Source organism: Anolis carolinensis, chromosome 5 (assembly GCF_035594765.1).
Source record: "Anolis carolinensis isolate JA03-04 chromosome 5, rAnoCar3.1.pri, whole genome shotgun sequence".
Lineage (NCBI taxonomy): Eukaryota > Metazoa > Chordata > Lepidosauria > Squamata > Dactyloidae > Anolis > Anolis carolinensis.
The window spans coordinates 189,198,787-189,215,655 of NC_085845.1; the positions used below are offsets into that span (position 1 = coordinate 189,198,787).

The window sequence follows — 16,869 nt, forward strand, 5'->3', positions numbered from 1 at the left end:
TGCATTGAATCAAGAGACGGATTATCTCTAACCCTTGGCCATTGACCTGTAGGGTTGCTCAGGATTCTGTTTTGTTCCCCTTTCTATTCAACATATACATGAAAACATTGGGAGAGGTCTTCCGGAGTTTTGGAGTGCAGTGCCACCTATATGTTGATGAAGCCCAACTCTACTACTCCTTCCCACCCAAAGTCAAAGAGGTTGTCCTGATCCCAAATTAGTGGCTGTCATTGTTCGCACAGGATGAGAGCAAATAGAAACTTAAATCAGAAAAGATAAAGATGCTTCTAGTTACGGTAGTTGGAAGGCAGATCAGGGAACAGGGATCCAGCCTGTGCTGGATGGGGTCATACTCCCCCTGAAGACACAGGTTTGCAATTTGGGGGTTCTCCTGGATTTGGCATTGAACCTGGAGGCCCAGATGTCGGTGATGGCTGGGAGGGCCTTTGCACAATTAAAACTTGTGTGCCAACTGTGCCCGTTCTTGAGAAGCCAGATCTGGCCACAGTGATACATGCCTTAGTTACAACCCATATGGATTACTGTAACATGCTCTACATGGGGCTGCTTTTGAAGAGTGCTCGGAAACTTCAGCTGGTCCAAAGAGCTGCAGCCAGGTTGCTAACTGAGGCTGGTGACAGGGAGCAGACAACCCTCCTGTTGCAGCAGGTCCACTGGCTGCCAGGCTGTTTCCGGGCACAATTCAAAGTTCTTGTTATGACCTTTAAAGCCCTAGATGGCTCAAGTCCAGGCTATTTAGTTGACCATATCATCCCATTGTATGAACCTGTCCTGGCTCTGAGATCTTCAGGAGACCCTTCTCTCAGTCCCACCTCCATCTTAAGCTCGGTTGGTGGGAACGAGAGAGCAGGCCTTCCCTCATGATGGCTGCACAGGGAAGCCAGAATGACCTCCTCCTTGCTGTCTTCCATTGGCAGGCTAAAATCCTTTTTTTCAGACAGGCTTTAAAGAAGAACATTTTAAAGATCAAGTCAGGGGGTGCTGTGGTTTTTAATCAGTTTTTATGGATTTTAACTGTGAATTTCTATACCATTGATATTTAATTGTTTTAATGTTTGTTTGTAGATTTTAAATTGTATTAAATGATTTTAATGTAAGCTGCTTTGAGTCTCCTTTGTTAAGAGAAAAAGCAAGGTATAAACATAATAAACATAACAACAACAATAACAACAACAACAACTCTTTAATTTCAGAAAGTAAATGGATACAGGTTGAGTATCCCTTATACAAAATGTTTAGGATCTTTGCATTTTGGATTTTGGAATACCTGTATTTGCATATATGTACATAGTGAGATATCTTGGAAGTGCAACCCAAATCCAAACATGAAATTCAGCTATCCTTTATATATATACATTATACACATAAGCTTGAAGGTAATTTTATACAATATTTATAATAGGTTTGTGTATGAAACAAACTGTGTGCACATTGTACCACCAGAATGCAAAGGTGTCACTATCTCAGCCACTCATGTGAACAATTTTGGATTTTGGAATACAATTGTACCTCTGTATTTGGGGTTTTGACTTTTGCGGATTTGATTGTTTATGGATTTGAATAACAATGTTCTCCCTAGGAATCTCAGTGTCCTCCATTGTGACTCTGTGGTTACTTCCTTCAGTCATGCTGGAGGTCCTAAAGATTTCTAATGAGAACTCCTCTATAGGACTCTTTAGGTCCTCCAATATGATTCTATGATCAGCTTCCAGCAGAAGCTGACAACAGAGTTATGCTGGAATACCTAGAAATCCATGGTACAATGCTATGGAATCGTGTGAGTTGTAGTTTTACAATATCTTTAGCCTTCACTATCTAATAGTGCTGGTGTCTCACCAAACTACAACACCCATTATTCCAAGAATTGGGCTATGGCAGTTGAAGTGTAGTCAAACTGCATTAATTATACAGTGTAGATACACCCGCAGCTCTGCTTAAATATTCATTTCCCTTATGTCACAGTTGTGGCATTCAGAAGAAATCTTTCGGCCTCACCACACGGGTGACCCCCCCCTCCCCCTGTGTCATTTTGCCAGTCTCTGTGGCAAAACGGCATGGATGTGGGGTGATGCTTTCCCCACCACACTTGGGAAGTGTCGCCAAAGTGGCGCTGAATTGTGCTGGCTTCATTTGAGCCAGCACAACACAGGAGCCTTCACATGTTAGAAGGGAAGCATCCTATGATGTTTCCACACCAGTTGGGGGTGGGGCTTCAAGTCCAGTGATATCATGTGATGGGCAGCATGCCCATCCATCGCTGGACTGTCCCTTTAGCATCCTAGGATACTAAAAAAGGTAAGTGTGATGAGGCCATTAGAAGTATACCTTGAGTAAGCCCTAATTTGAGTGAAGACTTGCTCATGTTCACATCTGAATTTAAAAAATCCTAAATTTTATTACTAAGAAAATTATATTTTCCCTCTTACTAGTTTTGAAATGCAGCTATTACTTTAAAATCACAGTGGGTTTTTGGAATGTTTCTATTAACAAGATGTTTTCCCTGAATGCCATAATGGTACTGGTTCCATTTGCCTGATGCTCCTTGAATGACGTTCTTTAGATGCTAGATTTGATTATTTCAAAATTCTTTCCACTGTCAGGACTTTCATAAAGGTCATGAGCCTCCTGCCTAATTACATCGCTTCAGAACCAAGAGAAGGGTGAGTCATCGATTGCTAGCAGGGAAATGAAAAAGTAACTTAATATTCACCTCACACCCACCCAGACTTGCAACAACCACAATATGCTAAGCAATAGCATATATAAGCAATCTTTCATGGAGAGGTGTCTACAGATCTTCGCATTCCATCATTTCAACACTACACTTCAATCTTTGGAATACATTTATACACTATCATATTTGTGCAGCACCTTGCCATTTATAAGGAGGCACTGGAAGGGCAAGGGACCCTACTTTTTCTAAAAACTGGCTAAATTCACTAAATGCAAATAGTGAATTTAATGTTTCTTCTGTGGCTGACTCTAGGGCATCAGAAGAAGCATTTCCATGAAGAAATTGGACCTATGCTAGTTCTGTACATTAATTTTGGTATTTCTGCAGTTGATGCATGAAATCTGGAGTCTTGTAAAGCAGAGCTGGCCAACTATGGCCCTTCAGATGATTAGACATGCCCATTTAACTATAGTTTGGGCTGTGGATGGATATTGATCTCCGCATGCATATCCTCTAACGTTTCACGAATAAAAACAAGGACACATGTGGCCAAGCAACTTCATAGTATAGTCAAGATGGGAAAAGTTGTTAATGGGGAAGAATACGCAAGCCAAGAGAAGGTGCAACAGTTTGCTGTTCCTTGATTCCGTTTCTCTTCTGTGACCATCATGATGAGGTTGTTGAAATTCCCTCTAAAAACATCTTCCACCTTCCCAACTGCAAAAACCAAACCCAGGGTACATCCTTCCTCATATACACCCTGTATACTGCAGAACAGAAGGTTGAAAGGAGACATGATAGCCATGTTTAAATCTTTGAAAGGATGCCATAAGGAAGCGGGAGCAGGTTTTTTTCTGCTGTCCTGAAGACTAGGACTCAGAGCAATGGATTAACATTACAGGAAAGGTGATTCCGCTTGAACATTAAGAGGAACCTCCTGAATGTAAGAGCTGTTCAACAGTGGAACACTCTGCCTCAGAGTGTGGTGGAAGTTCTTTCCTTAAAAGCTTTTAAACAGAGGCTGGATGGCCATTGGTTAGGTGTACTTTGTGCTTTTCCTGTATGGCAGGAGGATGGACTGCATGGCCTATGTGGTCTCTTGGTTCTCTGATTCTTTGATTCTACTGGACCAATGAAATGCTGAGACAGCCCCAGAGTTGTCACTGTAATTATGAAGTCTTTTGGCAGTCCTGTCAGGACAATTTTGGTAATCACCCTAGAATCCCAGTCCCAGGGTTTTCCAACACATTCTCCAAGACTACCTCTGCTAGCTCAGGCAAGGGGACTGGTGGGCAGCAGTGTGGATGGTACACCAGTAACATCCTCATTGTGTCTTTCTTGCTCAACACAAGGTTCCAACCTTCAAAATGGGTGCCTGGATTTTTGAGGAAGATTGAATTCTTATGGATGATTACAACTGCTGCCCATGGTCTTCCACCCCATGTTGGTGCTGCACTGTGTATCTGGGTGGAGATATCTGGGAGAGATCAACTTCTCTAAGCAGAGCCGGCCCTAGGTATTTTTCAAGTGTAGACGAACAGAATTTTGGCGCTCCCCCCCCCAAACCAATCACTGAAAAATAAAAGCATTGGATAAGTTGGATAATAAGGAGGGATTAAGGAAAAACCTATTAAACATCAAATTACATTAAGATTTTACAAATTAAGCACCAAAACATCATGTTTTACAAGAAATCAACAGAAAAAGCAGTCTTGACTTCCGTATGTTTTGCGCCCGAAGCGACCGCTTAATTCACCTCATTGTTGGACCGGCCCTGCCTCCAAGCTTATCTACGCAAGTCTCTATGATACCAGATTGGCCTCTTAATTCACAACTAAGGCCCCTTCCACACTGCTGTATAAAATCCACATTGAACTGGATCATATGACAGTGTGGACTCAGATAACCCAGTTCAAAGCAGATATTGTGAATTATCTGCCTTTATATTATGGGTTATATGGCTGAGTGGAAGGACCCTGAATCATGGATAGTAGCTGTTTGATTATCAATGGATTTAGCATTCAGGAGCAACCCCTTTCCTAGTTATCATGACATCCAAGCAAAACCTGGCAGTGGAGATAACTGGGGAAAAGGCCACAGCAAATGTTCTGTATGGTACCTACCTGGTGGGGAATTACTTGTGACTGCAAACGTCTGAGGTGAAATCATCATAGTAATAGCCCGATGTAGTTTATGTATCTTCAGTTCTAGATAAAAATATTGCAATTGGGTCAAACAGATGATGCAGATGTGGAAAGCTTTAAGTTGCGAACTTTATAAAACATTCATACACATTCGTAACAAGTTATTAGAAAGGGTGGAACAAATAAACTTTTCACAAGGAACGGAATGTGGTGACATTATTGGCTTTACAAGCAACAGCTGATGATTCTTTTTAAAAATTACCCTTAAAGGCCAGCTTTGGAAACATTGAGAGCATTTTTCCAGTTTTCACAAGATTTCCTCCTGAAGAAGGATGAGTGATTAACATATATGTTTATTGCTTGCTTGATTGTAAGTATATCCCACCTTTCTCTCAAAGGGAGCCCTCCAAATAAGAATTCTCTCTCCTAACCCCATTTTTCTTCTATCTTCAAATATCTAACTTTGTAGCTCAAATCTTAACCAGAGTATTCAGAGGTACAGTTTAAGCACCAAACAAAATGGCAAGTTACCAATGGAGTATAGACACAGTAAATATAAATGTTCTGGGTCTGAACGAATTTCGATGTCTCATCTTCTAGGATGCTAAACATTTGGAAACTGCAGGAAGATTCTAGGATAGCAGTAGATTCTTATATGTGGAACAATGTTTTCATTTTGGCCTCATTATAACTATACCTCTGAATGCAACCAAACCATCAAAAAGGTTAAAAGCACAGGCTATAAGACATGATGCTGTACAACAACTTCCTTTGCCTATAATAATAATAATAAAAAACTTTATTTGTATTCCGCCCTATCTCCCCAAGTGGACTCCGGGTGGCTTAGCACTTTCCAGTTGTGTTTAGGAATAAATGGGACCAGTTCCGGTCATAAATTAGATTATTCGGTTTGTATATAACTGGCATATGCCACATGGGGAAAAACTGTTCAAAGACAACTCTTCAAGGAACCAACAGGAACATGTGCTGCTTGTAGGAAACAGTGTTCACGAGAGTATTGATTTCTAGCAGTAACAATAATGATCAATGTAACAACAGATCAGTGTGCCCTTACCCAATGTGAACAGAAACACATGCAATTTTTGAGCTCTCTAAAAGTTAACAATATATGTTGAGCTCATTATTCTGCCAACCCAACCCTTTTGCATATCCACAGATCTTGCCTTAAAAATAAGAACCCAATTTCAGGATTTTTTTCTTATCATTCTTTGAGAAGAGGAGGGGAGGCAAAATTATGGCATAAACATTTGATTTTTGTAATTCTGCCTCCCTGGGTAGTGATTTTCTTGAACAGAATGTGATGAAAATTATGGCTGAGTGACAAGAAGGTGTTTTGAAAGGGGTGGAATTTGGTGGAATTTGGGGCTATGCTTAGCACAGCAGGCTAAACCGCTGTGCTGCAGAAAGATCCTGCTGCTCAAAAGGTCAGCAGTTAGAGCCCAGGTTGGGGGTGAGCACCCATCATTAACCCCAGCTCACTTGCCCACCTAGCAGGTCAGAAGCAGAAATGCGAGTAGATAAATAGGTACTGCTTTTATCAGGGAGGTTATAAAGACACCCTCAAGGGGAGAAGCTCCTTGGCATGGAAGAGGGAGCAACAGCACTCCCCATTGCTGGAGTTGAGCATAGCATCCGAGATGCCAGAAATAAGACGGGAAAAACTGCCTTTACCTCTTCTGTGTTGTCTGTCCTTGTCAATTGTATAATCGGCATTGAATGTTTGCCATATATGTGTTCTGTAAAGGTGAGAAGGGGGGGGGGTATAAATATTTCAAATAAAAAAATAAAAAAATATTGGCCTTTATCAATTTTTCAGACCTCAGTGTGGTCACCTGACAGAGTATATTGTTTCTTTGCTCGGATCCCTGAAAAAGTGATTTGACTTGTAAATACATATTTTTGCTGTAATTAATCTGGTGTAAAACAGAACTGCTATCTTGATTAATGTTTTCTTGCAAGGAATTAATTAACATGACGAGAACAATAAGGCTTATAAAATATGTAGTATGTGTACCCAGTAACAAAAATACAAATCCTGCCTCACTTTTTTTCCAGAACTTCAGTAATTTCTGGGAGACGTCTCTCTCCTTTCCCCGTCCTTGAAGCGGCATTTCCCTTGTTTTGGACTATTGTTGGGAGAATTCTGAATCCTTCCTTCCGTTTGTCTTCCGCCCCCTCATAAGAATGCATCAATAATCCCTCGGATTGTTGCCTTAGAATACTGAGATCCTTAGCAAGATAGCAAACGGTTTTTGTTGCCTTCAGAACCCTCTTTGAAGGTTCTCCCTCTTTCATCCCATTGATGGGACACAGAATGGCCAGTTCAGGGTCCACCAACACCCTTTCAAGCAATTAAAAAGTCACAGATGGCTGGAAAGGTTCATGATGACAATGAACAGTGACCCCAAACTGGTCAGATGACCTGCTTTAACTTCTGGGCTAGTGGACCATGCAACCTGTGATGGAGGTGCCATTCTTGACTGGGAGTACCCTTTTGGTGAAGGCTTCTATTGTCTTAAATATGTGTCTAGTGTAGAATTAAATTAATTGCAACAGTACAGTAATGACACTTTCGAATATTCTGGAGCACTTGAAGGCACTTGAAAACAAAATGTTCTCTAACATGCTGTTCTTTCCTTCAGTACTTCTGCTATCAAAAGTACTAGACCTAAGACCTGCCTTTATGTACGAAGTCAATATATGGATTCTGTATGCAAGACCTCTCCACTCCAAATGCCTAAAATGATGCTATATTACATTATTAACCCAAAATAGGATGGAACTTTTTAAAAAATTGGACATAGATCCATTTTTAAGCTACATTGTTACAGTTCAGCACATTAAATGGACAAAGAGGGCTGCATCTACACTGTAAAATTGATGCAGCTTGACATTACTTTAACTACCATGGCTCAATGTTATGGAATCAGGGGAATTATAGTTTGGTGTAGTTTGGTGCTTTGAATGCGATTTCCTGCTTCTTGGCAGGGGGTTGGACTGGATGGCCCATGAGGTCTCTTCCAACTCTACTATTCTATGATTCTATGGAGAGAAGGCTAAAGCTACAATTTCCAAGATTCCATAGTCTTGAGCAGAGCCTCCGGTGGCTCAGTGTGTTAAAGCGCTGAGCTGCTGAACTTGCAGACCGAAAGGTCCCAGGTTCAAATCCGGGGAGCGGAGTGAGCGCCCGCTGTTAGCTCCAGCTTCTGCCAATCTAGCAGTTAGAAAACATGCAAATGTGGGTAGATCAATAGGTACTGCTCCAGCGGAAAGGTAACGGCGTTCCATGCAGTCATGCCGGCCACATGACCTTGGAGGTGTCTACGGACAACGGCAGCTTTTCGGCTTAGAAATGGAGATGAGCACCAACCCCCAGAGTTGGACACGACTGGACTTAATGTCAGGGGAAACCTTTACCTTTACCTATAGCCTTGAGCAGTGAGCTAAACAAGGGTCAAACTGCATTAATTCTACAGTGTAAATGCATCTGTAGTAAAATGTGTAATATTAATATGAACAACTAGGCCTTTGGTATCCACTTGGGTTTGGTTCCATGATCCCCTGTGGATTCTAAAACCTGTGGATCCTGAAGACCCATGATATACAATGGCATAGTAAAATGGTGTCCTTTATATAAAATGCAAAATTGAAATTTGCTTTTTAGATTTAAAAAAAATATTTTCAAGATCTAGATGGTAGATCCCTGGGGTACAAAACCTGTGGATATGGAGGGCTGACAATGTAGTGCTTTCAGTTAAGACCATGGATGGGGAGGTCTGTGCCTGGTGAGCCTTCTTTAAACCAGATCATTCAGGCACTCCGAATACAGGCACTCCGAGTTGAAGGCAAAGATACAGAGGTTTATTACCATTTGGCCAAATACAATGCATGTACAAGCAAGTTGCTTCAAAAGATACAAGCATACATTCACAGAAAATATATGACTGGGATATGCTGATAAGTCTCTGATTAACTCAAGTGTACAGTGCCGTGTGAAAAAAGGTGCAAGACCCAAAAGTCAAAGGTGGTAATTCCAGACAATTAAGGACTGGTTGCTTGTATAGACAGTTAATACATTCATATCTGCTTAGCCCCCTCTTCTGTGAGAGTGGCAGACTCTCAGCCTCAAGCTGAATGAACAAACATCCTGAGCTTGTTCTGGTGAGAAAGAGGACCATCTATCTGTATATACACACAAAGGTTTTGAAATTTATCTGGTTTGGGAAATAGCTGGAGGGATCCTGGCTGTGATTTCCTTTCTCAAGGGATTATGCAAACTAAGGGCATGGAAAGGTAGCTGCCCTTTTGATACATTTCAGTTGGTACAGTTTATACAGTTTACAGTGTTCCCTCACTACTTCGCGGTTCACTTTTTGTGGATTCACTGTTTTGCGGTTTTTCAATAAACTCAAAAAGACTATTATAAATCATAAACATGTACAATTTGCAGCCTAAGGAAGGGAGGAAGGAGAATCCAAAGGGAAAGAAAAGGAGCCCAAGAGGCAACAGGAGGAAAAGGAGGCGATTTATCAACACACGATTGGTTGATAAAGACTTAAAATAGTGTATAACTACTAAAATAATGTATAAATATTAAAATAAATATAGTGTTCCTACTTTGTGGATTTTCACTTATTGTGGGTGCTCCTGGAACCTAACCCCAGCGATAGGTGAGGGAACATTGTATACTTTTAAAAATTGACACAGTACATAAAAGATACAAGTTACACAAAAATCATCAAGTTGATACATTTTATTAAAGTTAGATATGATAGAGATTTTAGGGTACAGCTGCTGCTAGTTCCATTTTGGAACTTCTAACACTTCAGCATTTCACAACTTTGGAGCTGGAAAAAAGGTTTTGAAAATAAAAAATCATATCTTGCATGGTGTCCCTTAATGATCTACAAATCTTGGGGTGGGGGTGGGGGGTTGCCATGGCTTGACAACAATGTCTTACATGAGGCAAACTATGATTGAAGGAGATGAGTTCTCTCAGAGAAGTGGTAACTATAAAATGCTACCAAGGCTTAAACATGGTTATCGAAAGCATGCAGTTATTATCAATGCTATATCTGCATTATTATTATGCAAATAAGTAACACGTATAATTATAATAGATATGTGCAAATTGGCTGCCGTGATGAATCTGGAATATAACTGTCCTAGAATTTGGAGAATTGTGGTCCCAAAACCAGGAATGTTTCCAAGGTCTGAGTTTAGCATGTCTTCTAGCCTTGACAGTTATTGATTAGTATCTATATCAGTCCGATTTTCAGTGGTCTTAGGCTTCATGGTTCATCCTGCAGCTCACACTAAGCTCTGAGTCATCCACTTAAATATTGGAGGATGAAAAAAGCGGAGAAAAATAATCTTGCAGCAGCTTCAAGATGGAAGTGTAGAGAGCCTGGTTCTCTAGGGGAGCAAAAATAATAAAGGCAATCAAGTGTAACTGCAAATAGCAAGCATAAACTATTTCCTCCTCTTTTTTACCCGTATTGTTTGTGCAATTTTGTGCTGCAGAATAGCTTGAAATGACAAGCAATTCCTCTAAATATACAAGCAGAATTCAGTTTTCCCTTGAGCATTTTGATAGAGCTGTAATTTGGATTGAATTTGAGCTTGTTCCCAGCCAACCATTTCGCCTCTGCCTCTGATTATCACTTTGTATTAATATATTTTTTTCACAGGTGCAAAGATTTGTTTATGCATTTTAGGGATTTATAAATCTCCTTTCCATCTGGCGCTGTTGAGCTGCTCACATAACCAGTTGATAATATAAGATGCTTGGGGTCATAATATAGTGGGCCCTTTTTATCCTTTGTAGTTTGGTTCCAGGACCCTCCAGGGACAACAAAATCCATAAATACACTAGTTCCATTATATATAGTGGTGTAACAAAATGATGTTCCTAATATAAAATGGCAAAATCAAGATCTGCTTTTTGGAATCTATTTTGAATATTTTCAAGGTGTAGATGGTTGAATCTGTTGATGCAGATTTTGTGGATTTGGATATTTGGCTCGAAAAATATTCTACACCTTAAATGTCAGGGCATTGTGCCAGGCCATTGAACTAGAGATGCATCTGTGGCTCATCTACACTATCTATAATTCAGTTTCTGAATGCAGTGTAGACTCATATAATCCAGTTTAAAGCAGTCAACATGCATTCAGAAACTAGATTATATGGCAGCGTAGATCCAGCCTACACTACTATACTATAGAATTAACGCAATTAATGAACCCCTTTAACTACCAAAACTCAAAACTATGGATAACTGGGATTTGTAGTTTGATGAGGCACCAGTACTTTTTGGAACAAAAGACTAAAGGCCTTCTAATCCTGCATGACCATGCCTTCTTACCTAAGATGGCATAGGCCAGACTTTGGTCTCTCTTTCACTGTCCACCTTCCTACATGTCCTCCTTATACAACATGAAATTTGCCAGTCACCTTCAATGAGATTTTTTTTATTTGCCCTGATTGGCTTTGGACATGGCTTTTTGCCTACTCTGTGCAGTATTTGATTTATCCCTTACTTTTTATAGGTATTATTGATGTTTCTTTGTCACAATGGGCAGGACATAATTAGTTGACATCTGTCTATGAGATGCTTGTTGTGGCACCAAAAGCTGAAGGAATGCTACCCACGTGTCTCACATTATTGTCCAGATTGAAGTGAGGAAATTCCTTGCTCCAACTAGGGACTTCATCAGATTCAGGTCTTCTTCCATTTCTACACACTTCTGTACATTTCAGGGACGAAGTGTCACGGAACCCTTCACATGACATAAAACTACTTCCGATTGTCATCTGTTGCCTTTAGTCCCTGAAATGTAGCAGAACTGTTGGAAAAAAAGGGGGGGGGGTAAGGAAATTGGGAGAAATCATCTTCTAAACACCAGATGTGGGTGAAAATGGGAGAAACAGGGAAAACGCATGGGATTGAATCTGTCAGATTCCTCGGGTCGTTTCAGTTCAAGTGACATGGAGCAATGGGCATTCCCATGGGTGATCTTCTACCGAGCATTGACATTCCTCAATCCAAATCCTGCTTCATGAGCCTGATGTGGTATTTTAAAAAATCGTTTAATAATTAGAAATACCAAAATTTCAAGATATCATTACTTTGTTTTCCCTGTCATGTCAACTTCATAATAATCTTAGCTTTTGAAATTGCACTGGGAGGGGACTGCACTTGCTGGTGTTATGGTTTAGAACGTGGGACAAAATGCTGGAGAACATAAAGTGTTTGATGGGATTTGTAAAATCAAACAATGTATTTTAAAATGGAAGAAACATTGCTAAGAGGCGAGTCCCCCCCACTTTCTGCAACAAAGTCCTAGAAACATTCCCATTTCAAGTGCTAAGCAGTGCCATTTGAGGGGTCCCTTGAATTCCTTTATGGGGAATAGATAATGTCAAATTGCAAGGATTATCTCTCAGAGTTTACAAAAGGGAGTTTAATATTTCTGGGAGGCTTGGTGTAACTGCACTTCCAGAAAGAAGTTCCTGCAAGTCCCATTTTTCCTTGTTGCATATTCCTATTGTGGAATGAATTTATGGCCATTTAGAAATGTCCAATTGACAAGTTATTGGGATGTCTATTTAAGTCTTAAAACATCATAGATGTAGACCTAAAAAAAGGAACGTGAATGTTATTGAATAACAGCAGACATTGTGGTCCAGACTTCATAACAATCTATCACTGAAAAAGGTTTTGGAGAAGTAAAGATGTGTAAGGAAGAGCATTCAAATTGGGTGCGTGTGGAAGGGAGAGTCTTTTACTCATCACTCCAGAATTGGTCTGTTTGTTGTTTATCTAGGAAGAGAGACTCATTAGCACAAATAATAAGAATTATTTCAGTTCAAATAGCACGTGACAACCCCTGTGTCTGGACTGAGACTGCAGTAGGGAGCAAAGGAAGCGGTAAAACCAACTACCCAGTACTGGCCTGGATCATGCCCCCAACACTTACTATTAATTTTCAAAAGGTTTTTTTTACCCGATTTGATTATAATGTTGTGGGCAAGGACTTTCTGACAGTAAAAATTGATCAGAGCCTTTTTGTTAACAACAAAAATTAAAATCAATGAGCTGCAATCTGACACACATCCATCATGTTTGGAGATTGTTCTGGGCATTTCTTTCCCTGCATGGTGGTCTTGAACAGTGTTACAATATTTTGGACAAGATGTTCAGAATGACATGGAGGAAATCACCAATCAGTCAAACTGGACTCAGGTCTAGCCCTGTCAAATATTTTTAGAAGTCCAAATAAAATTCTGGTACTCAAAGACTTTGGATAATTCACATAATTCCTTTTGCTACCAGCAAAGAAGGTTAAGAGAGTTCAGAACACAAGACTATATTTATGGTCTTGCAAAATCTGAAATGTCGTTGTAATGGAAAATTAACATGTCTAATCAAACATGCATACAGACAATGATGCTTTTGAAGATGTTGGATTCACGTTATTAATTTGATGACTGAAAGAAAAAACAGAATTGTCTACCAATATCTCGCTGGGGCCCCTTCCACACAGCTGAATAAAATCCCACATTATCTGCTTTGAATTGTGATATATAGCAGTGTGGACTCAGATAACCCAATTCAAAGCAGATATTGTGGGGTTTTCTGCCTTGATATTCTGGGTTATATGGCTGTGTGGAAGGGCCCTTAGATGTCTGGAAAGTTCTGATTGGGTGTAGTTTGAATGTCTTTCTTTGTTTGACTCTTTTATAAACTTTATTCTAGGAATAGAGCTGGAGGGAGGTGGTGAAGATACTGCCTTCCATAAACATTCTAGTTTTTCAGCCCCCACAAATTCTAACATTGCAGTAACTTAAATCTCCAGTTGAACATTTAGAAACATAAAACATTTATCACATGAACCCACTATTCCACTGCAGGATCAGTAACAAGAACATAAAATACCATAATTACTCAAATTTAGTATGCTGTTAAATCTAATGTACAATTCTATTTTCAAAGTCCTGAAACCAAAAAAAGGAGGATTTGCTTGTGAATGTAATGTGCAGCGACAAAAAGTGCATTCTTTGTAATTTGTTCCAAAAAGGTATGCATTACAGTTGCTGTGTGCTTAGAATTCCTTCTTTAAAAATAAAAAGTATTAGATCACCAAATCTTCCAGCAATGGGAAATAACACCAGAGAAACTGGTAACCCGTGATGGGAAGATGGGCAGGAAAGGAAGACAGGGGGAAACTGGAAGGAAGGAAGATGGAAGGAAAAGAAAAAAAGGAGGATGAGAAGGTACAAGATGGAGGATAGAAAGAAGGTAAGAAAAAAGGAAGGAAGAAGATAAAGGAAAGGAAAGGAGGGAGGGAGAAAAAGATGGGAAGAAAGAAAAAGAAGGAATAGGAAAAGAGGGAAGGCAAGAGAAGAAGAGGAAGAAAGGAAGCAGGAAAAGGATGAGAGGAAAAGAAAAAGAATGAGAAGGAAAGAAGTCAATATGGAAAGAAAGAAAAGGAAGAGAAAAAGAGGGATGAAAAAAGGATAGGAAAGAATTTTTTTCATGTCAGGAGCATCTTGAGAAACTGCAAGTCACTTCTGGTGTGAGAAAATTGGCCATGTGCAAGGATGTTGCCCAGGGGACGCATGAATGCTTGGTGTTTTACTATCCTGTGGGAGGCTTTTCTCATGTCCCCACACGGGGAGCTAGAGCTGACAGACGGGAGCTCACTCTGCTCCCCGGATTTGAACCCCCAACCTTTTGGTCAGCAGTCCTGCTGGCACAAGAGTTTAACCTATAGTGCCACTGGGGGCTCCAGGAAAGAGATAGGAAGGAAAGAAAAAGGAAGAGGTGGATGACAAGAGGATGGAAGGGAGGAAGGGAAGAAAAGGAAGAGAGAGGAAAGACTGGAAGGGAGAGAGAAAGCAGGAAAGGAAGGAAAGAGTAGAAAAGAAAGGGATGGAAAAGTAGAAAGGACAGAAAGAAGGCCAGCTTGAGATCCCATTGACTCTCCTGTGCCTGCCCCTAGTCCAAGCCTTCTCTACCCTATTATGCAAACGTAATGCGCACCCCAATTTTGGCAAGGTCATTTAGCCAAAAAAGGTGCACATAGATTTTCATAAATATGGTAATATAAACAGAATTTCAGATAGAAAAATATAGTAAACCCTCCTCTTTCTCTGGGGTTAGGAATCTGTGAAAGTAGAAAAATCCTCTCATGCCTCCTCACCAAATACATTTCTGCAAGTGGAGGAAGCAAAAGAAAGTCTGCCACTGAAAAACATAGACCTTAGGACTTTATAGGCTGTAAAAACATTTTGAGTTGGGCCCATGAAATCGTTTTAACAAGGAATTTTTGTTTTGTAACTATCTCAAATCAGCAGTCTAGCTTTGGTGTCTTGGATCCAATGAAGTTTCTGAACATTTTCCAAAGACAGACTTACATTCATTTCAGTAATCAGGCATGCTTTACCATGGTCTGATCAGACATTTCCCCGAACAAGCACGTATCATTTTTGGATATTCTTTTAACAATATTAACTCCAATTTGTGCCACTTCATTGTTATTTTGACAGCAGTTTTTACACACTTATTTGGAATTAATAGTTATTGAAATCAAAAGCACACACTTCTGAAAAAATAAATAAAGGGAACCTTCTGGCAGATGTTCTGAAGTAGCTTCTGTGGTTCCATTCAATCTGCATTAACCAGACCTTTGTGGATGCTCTGGGACCATTTACCAGGATCTGTGTATAGACTCTCCTTCAGATACCAGGAATCTTTAATCGACTTTGCTACTCCAGATTAACCAGCTGTGTAAAAGGGTTCTCAGAGACAGAGTTCACCTAATTTGCTACTTGATACCTTTTAACATCTAGAGGCTGGATCTGGAACCTTCTGTTTGCAAAGGGTTTCCTTTCTCATTGCATTCGGCACCTTTACACAAAGTCAGGCAAATGTGAAATTTCTTTCAAGCCTACTTTGCTCTCCTGCAATCCCCCATTCATTTGCTACAAACTTTTGCACTCTTTCGGAGAAGATGGTTATCATTTGCTCATTTTCAAAGCTTTCTGCTTTCACTTAACCAAATCAAAGCCCTGGGAAATCACTTCTCTTTGCTAAGCTGCTAATGATCCTGACATTTTCCAAAAGCTGCTTAGGAGGATTCTAGAGCTCCCTGTTCTTTAAAAGCAGTTATTTAAATGGTTCTCATTTTCACATCTAAGCAGGGTGTCCTCAGTGGGAAAGAATAGAGTGGGCTTATTTTCTGTGTATGATCAGATAATGCAAAACAAAAACTAAACCTAAAAAATCCATTTGGATAATGCTGATTGGTGCTGTTGCTGTTGTTATTGGTCGAAGCTGTAGCTAATTTGGGAAGTTCTCAAAAATCTAAGGCCACCAACTTTAACACAACCTCTTGGTGCTCATTGCTCAGCCACAAGAAAGATGATGGTAGCTGTATTTCTATATTTGGAGGCACTTTTGTAGGTAGAAATTTTTTCAGATTTCACAAAAGTAATAGGTGAAAGTGGTGAGAAAAGCTTGATAAATATCATTATATCCACTGGAGATAGGGGTGCAGGATGCCTGTGAAAGTGGAAAATCATGAATTAAAACACAGCTATTCTTTTAAATCTGAAAGAATACCTCTCTAGGAATCTCTCCAAAGTAACTCTTTGGGCAATTTTCACCTGTTGACCACAGAATTGTACTACAGGAACTAGAGATTCCAAGAGGAGTATTCTGTTTAGGAACCTCTAGGTTAACATCAGGGGAAACCTTTACCTTACCTTTGGGAGTCAGTGATCAGGTATTTGGACAATGTGATCAGTCCAGCAAAGTTTATGGTCTTTGCTTCTTCCAGAACGCTGTATTTGTCTACCTGATTTCTCAAGAAATTTGCACGATTTTTCAGAGGCAATGCTGATGGAATCATTCCAGAAGTTTAGAGCGGCATTTGTAGATGGTCCACATTTCACAGGCATATAACTGTGAATTTGTAGGATAATAGCTTTATAAACAATCAT

General features: G+C 40.0%; 1 protein-coding gene across 2 annotated transcripts in view; it reads right to left on the bottom strand.

The window, feature by feature from the left end:
- LOC100565504 (perilipin-3) overlaps window positions 1–16,869 on the bottom strand; it is a 50,256-nt gene that overhangs the window by 15,404 nt on the left and 17,983 nt on the right. The window contains exons 1-2 of one of the 2 annotated variants that reach the window (XM_062983129.1): window positions 6,905–7,032; window positions 4,819–4,902 (exon numbers count right to left, since the gene is read on the bottom strand). In XM_062983129.1, coding sequence (XP_062839199.1) covers window positions 4,819–4,902; window positions 6,905–6,971 — 151 coding nt within the window. In that variant the 5' untranslated portion in view covers window positions 6,972–7,032. Of the gene's footprint in view, window positions 1–4,818; window positions 4,903–6,904; window positions 7,033–16,869 lie in introns of those variants that run through there. The other variant, XM_062983130.1, reaches the window with a different exon arrangement.